The sequence below is a fragment of the Eufriesea mexicana genome, unplaced genomic scaffold, assembly GCF_001483705.2.
Source record: "Eufriesea mexicana isolate 0111107269 unplaced genomic scaffold, ASM148370v2 scaffold124, whole genome shotgun sequence".
Lineage (NCBI taxonomy): Eukaryota > Metazoa > Arthropoda > Insecta > Hymenoptera > Apidae > Eufriesea > Eufriesea mexicana.
The window spans coordinates 2631045-2647833 of NW_016908357.1; the positions used below are offsets into that span (position 1 = coordinate 2631045).

The following is a 16789-nucleotide window of genomic DNA, read 5'->3' on the forward strand; positions in this document are numbered from 1 at the left end:
CTTGGTAAAAACGTGGAACTCGATGAGGGTACCAGTTCATCCGACCAATCCGACTGTGGGGCAGCATAAACAGGAAAACATTCGTTTGTTCGCGGCATGCCAGAATACATAAGGCGCAGCCACGCATGTCTATACGTTGGAACATCCACCCACGCGTGCACGCAACACGCACATTGTGTGTACACTCGGGACGACTCTAAATCACGGCGTCAGAGCCGAATTAACAGTCCGCAGCCTCTGGTGCAACCCGTGACGTTTGCCAACCCCCAACCCCTTCGTTACACGCCGGACACCTACGCTTCTGGCTGCCGTTTCACCTAATCGACCTCGTCTTTTTCGCATCGTTCTTGCTCGCGAAATATCCGAGGCATGCCCGATTACGCCTCGCGAATTAATCCGTGAGCGGGATTCCGGGGAAAATCGATCGGTCGGATATTGAATCGCATATTTCCGATATCGCGCGGAAATTAACCCGCCTCTCAACTCGTTAACGATAATCGCGAGAACCCGGGGTTGTAAACGCGATCGTGAACGGTGGAGTTTTCGCGGGAAAATCAGCACGCTCATAGAGGAATCATCGAGCATGTTAGACCGACGCCTACGCGGCTGACGCACCTGACCCGAATTCGATTTGCTCGGATGTTGCGGGATGCGGCTGGATTACCGGATGTGTCGAATATCATGCCATAATTTCGTCGCGCCTGTTTGTCGGGTGATTCCATGGTGCTAGCACGCTGTTTGAAGGGCGGAACCAACGTATCCCCGGCTGAAGGGGGTTGTTATGAGGGATTAACCGGTCAGCCTGTGAAATGTGCACGAGCCCTTGATATTACGCCCGCAAAATTGAAGCGATCGAATTAATTAAAAAAGGACCAGATATCCGATAGCCAGTTTTGTTTTGCCGGCAACATTGACCGCGAGCTTACGCGAGATCGAATATCCCGTTTCACATTTCGATGGGGAATTCTATCAAATACGTATTCCGTTTGTTCCGGTGGGCTGCAGAGAGCCGATAATTTACAACGCGGGTAAAAATGGAAAAGTTGCGCGAGTCGTGGCGATACGGGGGAAAATAAAGGGAGAAAAGGAAGAAATAAAATTTCTAAATACTCGATGGTGCTCCCGTTAACGATCGCAATCATCGAAGCATCCCCTCGAGGCTATCGATCTCTGCGCGTGTTAACGAATCGGAGTACCTTAAATTTCGCTTGTCGATTCGTCTCCATTGACACCGTGTAGTTCCTCTTCGTTAACGTCGCCGAGCATCACAAAGACGGGGCCCGTGTATCCCGATACTCGATTCGATCAATCCATCGCGATGCAATTTCGCAATTTCGGTATTTTCGCGCGGAGGACGCGCCGTATATCGCGTATCGGCGGAACGCCGCGAATCGTTATTACGGCCGTGAGAATTCGTTTTAATTGCGCGAGCGATCGTGAAAGTCGATAACGCGGCAGATAGGCATACGTGTTCCGCTTCGCGGAGCGTAATCCGCCGCCGGGACACGTGTAGAAAGGATCGATCGAACCGAAAATGAAGGCGAACCGTGGCCGTGGTTCATCTGCCCTGGGCTTGCGGAGGGGGTGAAAAAGTATTGGCTTGCCTCGCGAAGGATATAAATTTTTTTATCCCACGATAAGGGTAATTACATCGTTCCACGTTACCCGTAAACGTTCGCCGCTTCGAGCTCGTACATTTCCGCGTTGAAGGTTTCTGCTTGATAATTTTCAACCGCCGCGGATAAATAAATTAAACACGCGAACGAGTGGACAGCGAGGAAAACCGGACCGAATAATTCTTTACCGTTGCCATTTACGACCTGCTTACGCTTACCAGGTGAAAACGCAGTCTAAAATATTACGTATTATCGAGAGAACGACTGAGCAAACAAAGCCGGCTCGCGTTAAAACGAAGTTATTATGAAGCTGTGTAAAAACGTTACATAAAAGCGGCGATTTTTCGCCACCAACTTGTTCGCCTATAATCTTTCTTCCACCGGCGCTGTACGAGGTATTGTAAATTCATTCCTTCGCGAGCGAATTTCCCGTAAATAACGTAATTTATTAGCTTTTTCGCCGATCCGCGCGGCCATTAATTACCCGCATCGTCGCGGCAATTTCTCGGTTATTTTAATTATCTTGTCATTAAGAAGCTCGTTAAGCGGAATTTTTCGCGCAATATTAATCGTACATCACCGTGGTTTTAGCCGTCCCCCGGTTTTCTCCTGTCGTTGTAATTTCGAGAAATTGCAAGCGACGGCCAACACTCTCCGTGTTCCCTGTTTTTTGCCGTCCCGTGCTAAGGCGATAATTCATATAACGACTCGAATTTAACGAATGTACATCAGCGTGTGGCCCGGCTTTTTCACTCCACCTCTCTGTCCCTACGCGAGCGTGGAAAAAGGACCATTTATCTTGGGGGTCGTTAACGTGAGAAAAATTCGGTGAGTCAGACGGCGAGAAGGCGGGCCTTGCTCGAACGCTGGTAAAAAAATCAAGGGATCGCGTTGGATCTCTCGGTTCGGAAGGCTGGCCCGAAATTGGCTGGGAATCGACGTTTAGGAGTTGTGTAAATCCGCGAAACCATAACTGGCCGGAAAACGAGAACTCCGTTCAAGTTTCGTTGGCACTTGAAACTCCGCCGAATGGTTTCTAACTACCTGGACGAGAAATCCTGGTTGTACATTTGCCACGAAGGAGGAAACCGAGGTAGAAACGCTCCTCCAAAATTGCTTTCCAAAAATCCCAACCTCTGGAATCACCTTTGATAATGAACTTTGGCTCGCAATTGCGACCACTTAATTCCCCAAAATTGGTGATAATGATAAAATAAATGGTAATAGTAATAAATATTTCCCAGGAAAAATTCGGAACTTGGATAGGAGTATTAAAAGAGAAGCGGACGAGTTAAACGATCTGTAATTCGAGAATTTAATATGAATATATTACGGCTAAGTGATCGTAAAATGGCGAGTGGATAGGTCAGTTCCGCGTGTAACGGCGAACGCAGCGGAGATACGCGATTTTCGTTAATTTCTCTTCAGAATATTCGCGGAAATTCGCGGCCATTTCTTGCTGTCTTTCACCGGATTGAATGAATTCGTCGACAGATTGCGCCGAGATAAAATAACAATGGGACGGATGAAGTTTCGTTCGCGACGGTTTAATTCCACATGTAAATTCCGGACACGCGAGAAACTCCGACTCCGTTTTCCCGCTGTTTTCTTTGAATCCTCGCAGGTGTAAAATCGCGGAGCAAAACGATTCGTGTAATTTTCGAAGCTCGGTATCTCTTCGTGGAAAAGATTTACACCTTTAGAATACCTCTCAGCTTTGAACGAATTTAACGAATGAATCGCGAAGAGACAGAGAGAAGTTTCGTTGTGTATCTTGCTCGTGACTATCAAGAATACCGTGAATCTGCTTTATTTTAGAAGAAGGGACTTTATATAGGGTGTGGCAGGTAATCCAATTAAAAGTTGCATTCGTCGTGTCCTTTGTTCATTGGTCGAGAACTTGTCACGGCTAGATGTTTTAATGGCGAGAGAAAGACGTTGAAACTTCCCTCGAAAGTATCCAAATTTTAATCCGATTTAAATTCGAATCGTCGTTTAAAGCAGATTTCTGCACGCAGGTAAATTCTTCCAACAATTCGGTGCAAACCCACAAGAGAAATCATTCGTCCAGATATCTGTACTGGCCGTGAATTTGAATTCGAATCTTCGGAAATTTAAGATCCGAAGAATCGGAATTCTGCGTTCAGATAAATTCTCCGATAATAATAATTCCATAACTCAGTATGGAAAGTTCAGGAAATTTTTCCTTAGCCCAATTTCCTTAGTTCAGGAAATTCGAGAAAAGAGAATCCTCGCGTTCAAACGGGGATGAGTAACGCGCGAAAACGATTTAAATTCGAATTTTCGGAAATTTAAGATACAAAGAATCGAAATTCTGCGTTCAGATAAATTCTCCGATAATAATAATCCCATAACTTAGTATGGAAAGTACAGGAAATTTTTCCTTAGCCCAATTTCCTTAGTTCAGGAAATTCGCGAAGAGAATCCTGGCTTTCAAACGGGGACGAATAACGCGCGAAAACGATTTAAATTTGAATGTTCGGAAATTTAAAGCCAGGGAAGGCGAAATTCTACGTTCAAAATTCTACGCGAATTTCGACGATGATCATATTGGGATAATTGAGCGCGAATCTCGGAAAATTCGCAGAGAAGAATGGCGCGTTCGGACAAGGCGCGAAAACGCGGCGGAAATTAACACGCATCGAAACGAGCAACAAGTAAACCCTCCCCTTTCCGTAACGACCATTCTTTACCCTTTGGCTCCTCCTCGCCCTTTCTCCTCCGCTTTCTCCCTGCGTATTTTATTCCGAGACAATCGAGCCGAGTCGTTTAAGCACTCCTGCCGCGGAGAAGATTGCGAAATGGGGCGCGGCCGGTCACCCGGATTCTCGAGTGCAATCCAAAACGTTCCGGACGACTTCTAATTAGAGCGGCTCGCCCTATCTGTCTGTGGAGATCTCGCGCGCCGAAATTTTCGTTCCTCTGTTCGTGGAACAGTCCTAAGCGTAAGTAGCTGCCGGCGCCTGGGTCACTTCTCCGGGCTCGGTTCTCCTCTTCCTGGATAACCAGGACTCTCTTCGGGCTGTCTGGCTCGGAGATGAGTTTCCGGAAGACCGCCTCCCCTTCCCCGCGGTTTCTTCTCGCCGTTTGACACCGCCCTTTTTGGGTCATTGTCTCTCTTCCTCCGGCTGCCGAGGGTGAAAATGTATCTTTCGGAGGAAGAGACGACAGCTCTAACCCGACCAGAGATTTATCGCCGGGGTGTCCCGTTTCCACGGGGAAGTTTACTTGGCCGGCGTTTATTTCACCGCGACTCGATCGAACCACCCTTAAATTTTTCACTCGAAAATATCCGACACGAAAATTTCTATTCGAATTCGCATCTACCGTCGGTGTCCAAATTCGTGGAAACGAAATTCGAATAATCGCGTACGAGAATCGGAATGAATTGCACGTTTGCTCCGGTTTTCACGCGCTTCCCGTTATTCTCGTTCTCGTTTCGCGGTAAAACTCGGAAATGCTGTGTTTCGATATTGTAAGTCGTGTTCGATGATTCGTGAAACTGTACCATCGATTTTGCGCCGATATCCCTAATTATCCTCCCCGTCCATAGCGACGAATCGCGGATTCGAAATTATCCTTTAACTGCCATCCGGTGAGCGAACAAGCGCGTCGCGACAAAGGGTAAACACTACAATTAAGCGACGTCGAACTGTTTTGTTTTTCGCGTTAATTTGCACGGCGAGTGCCAGCTCAACGTTTTGCGGAAGGAAAATGGAAAAACGCGAAAAACGATGGAAAAACGGGGAGCACAGAGGGGAAAAGAAATAGGAAAGCAGAAGTGTTCCGCGTATGGGAGCGACGCGAAGTATGCGTGCGTGCGATTAAGAGATGCGAGGTTAGGGGTTCGGGAACCCGGGGTCAGGCCAGTCAGCGGCGTTAATTGCTTTTCTACCCACGGTAACTTGATATTGCTACCATTCTACGAAACGCTTATATAGCCTTGCGTATTAGGATTTTCTTAACCATCCGTACGATATTAAACGGAGTACGTAATTGTCGGGAAAAATGTAAATTTATTTATCAACAGCTTGAAACATCGCAAACACGTCGGTGCCCGATGAAACTTGCTTGTTAAAATTCCCGTGTGCGGTTTTGAGTGCACTTACAACTTCTCCAGGGTTACGTATTAAATTTACCGCGGGCAAGTTTCCGCAAACAACCGCGGAAAAATTAAATATGTAACGGGATGGAACTTTTCACCGAACTAATTTCCCTAAACTGACACGGATAAGAGCTGGCTAACGTTTCGACGCGCGCTGTTACATTATTTACGTATAAATAGTTGTGTCGCTGTTAGAGAAGCCACTGGGTTTTCCTGAATTTCAAGCAACGCGTCTGGGCCACCGTGTAACGCCGAACTCGCCGCAGGAATTATTTAACTTTTAAATTTATTAATTTACATTTTTCCCCGTCGCTTATGTCTGCGCCTCTCCGCGAAGCCGTGTTTTTAAACGAAACCGCTATTTCCAGGCGAGCTAAAGCGATCTCTCCCTCTACATCTTCTCCTTCTCTCGCTATTCGAGTCGAGTTTGAATCTTGAAAGCAGAAGGTGGATAGCTCCCTTGACAAATTTGCTCCTTTTTGGAGGATCGTTTCGATCGGACAGAATCTTGTCTAGAACGACCACCGATCGCGTGATTATTTACGTAGCTATCCCGGAGCGCTGCTTTAGCTCTAGTGTTCTCGTTTGAGATCGTCAAAACCAGGTACAGACGCGACTGTTTATACCGTTGAAACCAGATGTTTGGTTCACAGGCTAGTTCAAATGTGCTCCTCCGTACAAGAAACCAATATCACACGCTGTGTCCGTTACGTGCGGGTAAATACTACTTATTATCTCCCAAAATCGCCACCTAATGTTCAACAACAATCTGTAAATTCGTGTCCTCCCTAAACCCTTTGAAGCTTTCCGTAAAATTCGTCCGTAAGTCTCGAAAGAATTTCCCCCCTTAATCATTCCCCTTTAAAACGCGTGATCCTTCGTTAGCGGGTGAAACGAGCCGAGATTAAGGTCGATCGAGACGAAGAAGAACGGCAGTTTTTGGTCAACCGAGGCCCCCCATTTAATTAAAACCAGCCGTCACGATTTCTCGACTCATCGTCGTCAAACAGACGTCGAAGTTGGCCCGCTGGAGCCAGCCAAACGCGGAACGAAAGGCGAGGGGGTTGAAAAGAAATCGTCGAGCGTGTTTTCTCTGACACAGATTTAACGGAAGTACTTACGCAGCCCGGCAATTTGAGGATTGCCGGGGAAGCTCGCTGCGTGCTGCGGTCGCGACGCTGCGCGGACGTTTATGGGAACACGTGCGTGTCATAAAGCGGATGTTTCCTCGAAAAAACATGGAAACGAAGGCGGACACGGAGGCGGTCTTATTTCGAAAATAAATTCAACCCCGATACGCGTTACTCTCGGATCTTACTCGGTTCCTCTTCCAACAAGGGGAGACGAGAGTTGAAGCGAGGGGAAATCAAGGTCTCCGAAGGTATTCACCCCCTAAGCTTGAAATTTAGGGCGGAATTAAAGTGATCCTTTATCATTCTTCGGAATTAAAGTCCAATCAATTTTATTCCTGTAGGAGGAGATTTGTTACGATAAGTTGGAAGATTCTCGGGATCTGACCGGAAAATATTCCGCCATTGGTAATTTCTTCCGCAGATGGGGCCACGACGAAGGTTATCTTTAAACGTCAAAGAATTCGCAACAAACGAGTGGACGAGTCGAAACGGTCGTTCGAGGAATAAAGCCGCTGCGTGGGATTTTTAAGCAAACATTCAATTTCATGGTCGACAGCGTGACTAAATTGTCAAAATTGTAACAATAACGGCGGAGGGGCAGAATGGCGAAGAATCGCGCGTCGTAGAGTGGATGGGGAACGGAATGACGTCCGCGTAATGGAATATAGCAGCAGAAATTTAATTTTGCCTTACAAATCCTCGGCCCGCGGTTGGTGTGGACAATTACGAGGTAATTGTTAATACGACTTGCAATTTGCGCCGGGGGTAACGCGTTTAAATTCTCATGCACGCTTCATTTGTTCGTTCCCCATTCGCGAAGCGCTATAGCATCTCGATTGCGACGATCGATTTATATTTTCCGACAAAATTTATCGAAGACACGGATATATCCGAGGCAACGGCTATTTTTAACGGGACGACGCGTCGCGACGCCTTTCCAATTCGGAAACGATCGAATTTGAATTTTTAAATTCGAATAACTTTAATTGACACGGTCGAATGAGAAAATCGAAGCTGGCTGATTTTCGGATTTTTAAATTAAAATTCGCCAACGTCGAAATTAGGAAGGTAACTATTTTGCTCCTTTCAGGCATTCCGCGCGGTATTCCAATTAATTTCTGCATCATGAATTCGATAATTTAACGCGAACGAATTCGGGCAGGATCTATTTTTAAAAGAAGGATCAGCTGCATTGTTCCGCAGCCCGGAAACCGATTCACGGAGCAAGTTGAAAGTTTTCGATTGGTCGACAAACGATTTCCATTGGTCGAATAGACGACGAGTTTCGGCCGGCCGGTGTGTAGAGCTCGTTAACGCGTTCGCGTCCAATCGAATTGAGCGGATCGGGCGCAACGTCGATTAAAATTCTCTACATTAATTATCGAGCGTTAGATTGGAACGTGAAACACAGTTAATTGACGAAGAATGAAATTTCGAATGATTGCGACGCGGATTGCCGTCGCTCGCCGACGAAATCGATCCCGGCGGAAAAATATGGAAACGACGTTCAGGCACTGTCATTTGAATATCTAAATTTACGGAGCATGAGGTCACTTGCAATTTGCGACCACCATCGCCTAACAGCCTCGGAGTTTCGTGCTTAGAATCTTGGTCGGCGTGCTTGCATGCCTCGAATCCGTATCGTACAAATGTTTTGATACGCGAAGATATATTTAACACGAAGAGCTCGATGATTCTCCAAACACAATTATCTTTCGAATATTTGTTCTCGTTGCCATTGTTACGTAAACCGGACGCCGTGTCGCCCCGCGGGGAGGAAAAGCATTTTTGTCGGTCTAAAATTGACTCGTCACGAGAAACGCCGAGAGTTGGAAAAATTCTTAAGAAGATGGAGATGGCGACGACCAGGCGGCCGGTGGTGATTTGTGGGAAAAGTTTGGCAAAATTGAGACGACGCTAGGCTTGATGAGCGTATCGTGATTTATGCGGTTCATTTCTCAGGTGGGATTGTCAGATTTCATATCGTGGAACGAATGCGGGGAACTTTCCGCTATTTCCGTGTCGACAATTCGCAGCCTCGCTAGTGCCTCCATTTTTTCTTCCCTTTTACTCTTGGAAAATTCGACGTAATTCCCGAATATTCATCTTCGGATATATTCGCCATTTACATCGATTCCAATACGTTACCGCATTAATTCGCGTGCTCGTTAAAAATATCCGAGCAAGAAGAGGCAAAAAGATAATCCGGAAAAGGGGGACATAGAAAGCAGATTGTCGGGATACGGTAAAGGGTAGGAATTATTTTATCTTAAATTTCGAACGAAAGCATCAGAAAAACATCCATACCGCTAAAGCCAATGCTGCTAATGAGAACGTATATCAAATTCCGGATGACGTTCCACGCTGTGAAACATGAAAAATCGGCAAGCTAAAAACGTGGCTCGGGATTGTACTATTGCCTTATCCGACCAATTACTTCGAAGCTTTTTCAGAGGTTTTTCCCATCGAATCGTGCAACCCCCGCTCCCGTGCTTCATCGCGTGCATCGCGAGTGAAATTTCAACCGTTCACGGATAATACCGAGCACGAGCGCGAATTCCGAAACGGCCTAGGATCTCTGTCCATGATCGTTTGGGAAAGAGACAGCAATCGCGGGGTGCAAGAGGAAGAGAAAGACAGGAAAAGGGTCGGGTAACGAAGCGAAAAAGAGAGTAAGGTGACGATCGAATACCAACCGGAGAGAATCGTGACAGGCAGCAAGGCGCAGATGCCCAAATACACCAGCAACACTGTCCAAGTGTGACGCGGCTTCTGGCAGAGGTCCAGCTTTTTCCCGCTCGCTAGGCCACCGATTCTTGGCCCCTTCATCGTGCCTCGTGCCGCATAGTTTTCGCCTCGGCCACGTAAACGCCAGCAACACAGTCGGATTAGGGTCCAGCCACTTTAATAATGCCTCCTTCCCGACCTTTCTTCCCTCCTTTCTTCCCTCCTTTCTTCCCTCCTTTCTTCCTGCCCGGCTACCACCCCCGTTGCCTGGTGACGCAGGATTTCGCAACGAATTCGGAACGTACCGATTTACCCGCACTAACATTCCACTATGCACCGAGCTGAACACACGCGACTCGGAGTGGGTCTTTCCTTGGTTCACATCGCGGACACTTGACGCTCGAACGAACACTTTGCGCGAACACTATGCCACGGTATATATAGGCTGAGCACACGGGACCGAGCTTCTCCTGTGAGTCGCTGCTCGACTCTTTTTATTTACGATAGTCGAGAAGTGGTTTGTTCGCGAGCATGGTTGGAGATAAACGCGGATAACGGATAAGAACTCGAAGCAGGTCTAATGGACCCGGCTGTGTGTATAGGTGTCTGTGTCCGTAGCGTGTACGCTCGTCGCGTGACGTTTTTGCGATGGCCCCGTGTGAAGCTCGAGATAAGAGCTCATTTACCTAAGGATGTGCTGCCAAGCAAAAGTTGGAGGATATAGTTGGCCGGAGAATCCGGCAGCTTCCACCGACGTGGCTCCTTTACAAGTACGACGCGTGGCTGCGCCCGTGGTAATAGTTTTTAACTGCATTTTTATCTCTTAATAACGCGCTGGCGCGCGTCGTGCTGCCTGTTACCACGGTGCATCGCGATTTCCCCGCGAGATCGAGGCTCGATACGTGCTTCTGGATTACCTCGATACCCCTGAAAAATGAATATCGTCGGAGGAGTCGGATTAAACGCCGCGCCGGGGTATTATGTTTTTTCTACTTGTTCTCGGACGGTTTCGAGGGCGACGCGCGGCAGCAGGATGTTTTAATATAAAACACGAGGTGTTTGAGTTTAATACGTGACAAGTATCGCGGGGTTAATTGAATCTAAACGTCTGACGTGGAAATTGAACGATAATACCGCAGGAATAAACCGGTGGCCCGGAACTCGACGTACCGGGAATCACGTCGATTAATTTTCTCGCGTCCCCCTAGGAATTTTCCCGTGAAAATATTTCACCGGCGAGAAACTCGAGATGCTAAAATTCGACGTGGAAACGGGTCTCGTGGATACGATTAACTGCTATTAATCCGCGGACAGTCTAAGATTAATCCCGGCGACGAAGATACCCGCAGGAGTGTCCCTTTCCGTCCGTTGAAACAGAACCGAGTCGGCCAAGTCTTTGAGAAACGAAGGGAAAGCAGGGCAGAGAGTAACACCGTCGTCGTGGAAAGCAGCGTAACCCATTTCCCCGATGCCCATAAATTAGTCCATTCGCCACGGCTGGAATTCTTATGCATTTATTGCCGGTACGCTGAGTGGCGAGGTTCTCTGCGAAAACGCAGTTTACCGGCGGATCAACTCGGCCGGGTTTGAATTAAAACGGATCCAAGTAGGTAATTACATCGCTTTAATTAATTCTTCAGACTGCCGACGGACAGCAGCCGACTCTGCGCCCTCGTGTCGGTGCACCAACACTGGCCACGAGACGAGGACGACGATGATGACTTGTCACGTTGAAGACGACTCGCAGTTACTCTCCTGAGAAAGGAAAGTTAAATTGCACGAGGGTACGGGACACGCGACGATCCTTTGCGTGACTGCAGGGGGATGAACGCAATGGCGAAGAGGAGGATGAAACGGACCGATAAATCCAATCGCTCTAGTGTTGGCACAATTTTCGTTTATTTCCCTATCGGTTCGGTAATGGTAAAAACGTAAACGTTTGTTTATTCGCGATGGGAAATGGGAATATGGAACAAAGGGAACGAGCTTAAAGAATGTCTTGTAAATTATGAATTGTCGCGCTGTTTATCGAGAAAACGTTCGATCCTGGAAGATTTGCAGCGACGTCGGGGGGTCGGAGGTCCCCGAACCGAAAGTGGAACGCGAAGAATTGTAAAAATTGCCAGGGAAGATTCGAAGTTCGAAGTGGATAGCTTCGTAACACAAGTGTCTCCGCGGTTTCTCGATCGAGTACGACACGATTATTTGTCACTCGTCGAGGTGCACAGCCGTGCTCCGCGACGCTCGACAAATCGTCATTGATTTAAAACGGTCGGGGTGAAAAAGCGCGATATAACCTCGATGAAATTTGATTTTCCACGTCGACCCTGTCTATCGTCGCGTGTCTTATATATTTACTTTGTAAGACCGACGAAAGAATTGCGTACTGTCAGCCAGAGCTCGACGCCGTCTGGGGACATCGACGGATCAATTTTTAAAGCGCGGAGGGCTGCTGCCGAGAACAATGGCGACGCTGATGCGAGACAGTCGCAAATTATCCCTGCGAGGTATCATTAATTAATAGGCTTGTTAAGTCGCGTCGTGCAGCGCGAAGAGACGCGAGAAGTTGGACAACGGGAGGGCTGCGACGTTTCCTGCGATATCCGACTTCCGGCAAACGCGACACGCGCGAAGATTCCCAGCAGATGCAACGTCGGGCGAATTTTTTGCCAGCCATCGTACGTCGTGGAAACGAAGCACGACTAACAGCTAGACGAGGGGAATTCCTCGAAACGCGACACACTGGTGCAATTTGAAAAGGAAAATTCCCATAGTTCCCGTTGTCGCGGGGGTTGCGTTTGAAACGTACGACCCGGCGGCGGTTGAAGATATCCGAAGACGAAAGGAGGGTGGGAATTACGCGTTGCACAGGTGCGCGGCATGGAACGTAAAGCTCGAGGACGCGTAAATCGCGCGGCGCAGTGCGGGAACAGCGAGCATCCTGGATGTCGTCCGCGCGCGTATTCTTCCGTAAAGGTATGACGCACGAACTACGACCACGTTGGGAATAACGAAATTTTCAAGAGTCGGTGAATTAAAATTCAAAGCCTCGTACGCCGCGATGGCCGTGTCCCGGTTCTCACTCCGGGGACCGGGAAGGAAAAAATTCGAACGCGAGACTAATGTCTCGACGTAAATTCGCATCGTTAAATTTTAATCCCCTTCCTCGGTATTCTCGCCTCGTTTTATCCTCCCGCGCGTACCGTCTGTATTTTCGGCAGCGTGCAAATTTATTTCTCCTCCATCGAAGGTACGTGTCGCGGTGAAAAATTAATACCCGCGATCGTGAACTTGCCGAATGGCCGTCGACAATTGATACCGCGAGAGAATGGAGACGATCGGAATCGCGATGCACGGATATACATTATCGACGGGCTGCTGCTATTCGAGCAGGGCTCTTTTGAAATCGGAATAAACGCGGTTCCACGGAAAAGGAGCGTCGAGGGACTAGCGAGCTCTCGTTTTCGCGGAACGGCATATCCATTCGAACGACCGCTCGTCAGGAGCTGTCAAATCTCACGAGATCTCCTTTCGCGCGCTATTTATAGAGAATTCTGGTTGACGGTGTGGCAGCTCGGTTGCGCGGTAGCTCGCGCGTGCATCGTTCTGCATTAGCCCTCTCGTTTCTTCCACCTCCTCTTTGCTCTTCCGTGTGCGCCGCGTCTTTCGAGTGCAACGAGTGCAAAGCCCTTCTGTCCGGGCGTACACATAATTACCAAAGTTAATTAGGGCTTTGGAGATGAAAGAGAGTGAGAACGAGGGGCTGGATGATGGCGCGCGACCAGGTTTAAGGAGTGGAAGGGCGGCGTTAAAACGTTGTGAAACGACCGAAACCGGGCGTAGAAGAATCAAAAGGGTTTCCCCCGATTTGCGGTAGAATTTTCACGGCAGGGAAACGATGGGCTCCGGAAGTGGGATGCCCTCGAGGAAGTCGAAGAACACGCCGGTACTCGAAAAAAAAAAAAGAGAAAAAAGCTCGACGAGAGGACGAGATAAAGGAACTCGAATCCTCATCCGTCTTCAGCGTCTAACCCCTTTGCTCGTCGAACGTCGGTCGATCGAAGCTCGGGAAAATGTTGGGAAATTGTCGGGACGTAAACGAAATGCCGTTCAAAGTCGCTGCACTTGGCGTCATTTTATTCCCCAGACGCAAAAGTGAGAAGAGAGGCTGCTGGGCAGTTGAGCGGCTGTCCATCCGTGCAAATTTCACTTTTACTCGCGAATGGCAATTTTTTATCTCAACCCCGGCTGTTTTCCCGGCGAATGCGCTTCGACACCGGCGTGTTTGCACAAAGAACCGCCGTTGCACCGCGTTGGCCCGGCTACACCCTTCCATACCGCCAATTTTCCCCCGGCACTCGCCCCTATTTCGCCAGTCAGAGAGCACCAGGTCGTCACCCCGCGCCGTTCCCCAGCCGGCACTTGAGCACTCGTGCAATTGGTTTTTCGTGTTCGAGGCACTCCGCTCTGTCCTCGGAATCCTAATTTCGCGTTTTTCATTCGTTCACGTCGATGTCCCGTGAAAAGCAGTCTCGTCGTACGACAGAAGCGAAACCACCTCTTGCCCGATATCTGACAGGTACAGCGACTCTTTCGCTTTGCGATTTTTGCGCCGTCCAAGTGAGCAGAGGAATGGAACGGGAACGTTCTGCTGCCACTTCCGGTGTGTCGTTGGATCGACGGCATCGCCCGGACCCGCGTTGTTTTCTTCGCGAGACACGAGAGAAAATAGGGGAAAACGGAAACCGGAGAGTTTCGGCATAGCTTTACCTCGGTGTCTGTTTATGCTCGTAAATTCCACGGGAATCTTCGGCATTACGAGGAAACTTTTCCGTCACCCTGTAACATTCTTCGAATCACTGTACCGTTTCAGCGTAAAAGCTAGTCGACGACACCGATAACGAAACTCGCTCGCATTTCCCGATCACCGTTCCGAACCAGATCACCCGTCGCGAACGAACCGCGTCACACGCTCGAGCCAGCACCAGCACCGGGTGACCAAGTGAAAATCCGTAGGATCGAATCGGCGAATAATCGAAGGGAGCGCGCGGAGGCGCGTGGTACCGGCATGGGCGTGTAAGAAGCACTAAATCCTGATGCCCCGTCCGCGGCTAGCCGGCCCCTCTAACAATAAACTTAGGTGAGAGACGAGAGACGAGCCACACGAGCACACGCAGACAGCGGAGAAACCGCACGCGTGACAAAGCAGCGGTCGTACGCGCGGCGTGCGTGCGTGAGCCACACTAGCGGGACGCGGATCAACCACTCGAGGCCTGGAGCCTATGGTGTGGGAGTGTCTGCGGGGGCTACGGTGTGGATGAAGCCGTATGCTGATCATCTGCACTCGTTTATTGGGCATTAAGCGTGTGTGACGGTGTCGTTCGTGAAAGCTATACGCTTTTTGCTCGCCTCTTTTGCCGCTGCCCTCCGCGCGGGCAATCGGTTCCTGGAAGGAAGTTGCCGAAGCCTTTGGACCTCGAATACGGCAGATTAGACAGGGTACGAAGGCAGCTAGGCTGAAAGTGCGCCGACGCATCGTGTCCATGGTGCAAACATTAAATTAAGCTCGGGATTGACATAGAACCCATTTATAGAACGCCCACGCGGCAACCGCCCCGGCTCGCGCGCGGTGCACAAAACCTCCCGAAATACAGCCGCGAGCCGGAGCAACGTTTGTTCCTCCGTAACGACACGAAAGCACGGGTCCGCGTGCTTTCGATTCGAGCGTGAAGCCCGCGGCGCGGGAACGGGAGAGACACGCGAACCCCGTGCGAAAGTCAGAGACGCGCGACCAAATTGCGATCTCGATCGCCGCGAGATCGAGAGAAATCGCCTTCCCGTTCCTTTCCACGCCCTCTTTGCTCTAGAATTACTCCCGCGTAGATCCACTTTCGTGTTTCGTGCGATCTGCTGCAGCTCGCCGGCTGTCGACGTGCCACCTTGCGAATCCGTGTGCCCCATTCGTATTTCGCGTCCGTTTGCATTCCACACGTGCGATCTTAACCGAGGACAGGTCCACGTTGGGCTGCTGGTCCGGGCTGTGATACCAGACGAGTTCCACGGAGCCCGGATGCCTGTATGGTGTAAGAAAGAACACGAAGCTGGAGTACGGGGACCGGGACACGTGTACGGGCGTACGTGTGAACGTGCGGGGGTGGAGCGTGGCGAGATATTATGCGGATAAAATATTCATGGTTATCGGGGCTCGCGATCGGGCACGCCTTTATTTTTCGAGATGAATAGAAATGGTGCCATCCCCGACGACCCGTGGGACAGAAATTCTTTGCCCACGGGACGACGACAATGAGACCCGCGCGAAGGGGCGGGGGTGGAAAGGGAAACAAAGGGGAAGGAATCGACGGACGGGGTGTCGCGAACAACGGCGCGGTCTGGAAAGTAATATCGGTAATTTTTATTTATCGCCTCGGCTAGTCGAGGAAAGATCGAAGGCCGATTGAAACCGCCGAACGCGCTGTTCCGCCAGCGAATAATTCTAAGCGGGATATCCGGTACAGGGTGATACAGGGGCAACCTGAATCGACCGACGATTTAACGCTCATACGAGACACTTGATAAAACGCGTACGCGGAGATAAATTGACGCGGTTTGAACGTTATCGACGATCGTTACCATCGCTTCTGAAACCTGAATCACGTTGCACGGAGTTACCCCGTTACACGGACTAACGCGGCTTTCTAATACGCGACTGTTGTACCGTACGAGCACCATCGACGAAGGCAATTTAATCTGGAAAAGGAAACGGCCTTTAAGCCGGCGCTCGTTCGAATATTTTCCCCAACGGTTCGGAAACGGACTTCGCGGAACGTAACGAGCAAGCTTGCCAGGAATTCGATTCGGAAAGTGGCATCGTTAAATCGTAACAGTCGCATGCCTCGCGCAATTTTCGTCCGTTCGATTCTTTTGCGTGTCGCCATTAACCGGCACGCGTTTCAGCGACCGAATTTACACTCGGCCAGGGCCATTCATCCATCTAGCCATCTATCCATCCGTCTGTCCGTCTATCCGTCGAACCACCGCGATTTCGTCGCCAGATTCATTCGCTTCTTGCCGGAAGATTATTTCATCGTCGACGACTACACGCGTCCCGTAGACCCGGCCAATTGTTCGCCGTTAGTCATAAGCCAGCGACCAATGGCGGACGCTCGGGATCGGCCAGAAATTCCCCA

General features: G+C 49.4%; 1 protein-coding gene across 1 annotated transcript in view; it reads right to left on the reverse strand.

The window, feature by feature from the left end:
- Nucleotides 1-9719, reverse strand: part of LOC108555515 (uncharacterized) — an 83758-nt gene extending 74039 nt beyond the window's left edge. The window contains exon 1 of the mRNA XM_017911178.1: nt 9572-9719. Coding sequence (XP_017766667.1) covers nt 9572-9704 — 133 coding nt within the window. The 5' untranslated portion in view covers nt 9705-9719. The remainder of the gene's footprint in view (nt 1-9571) is intronic.
- Between the last annotated feature and the right edge of the window lie 7070 nt (nt 9720-16789).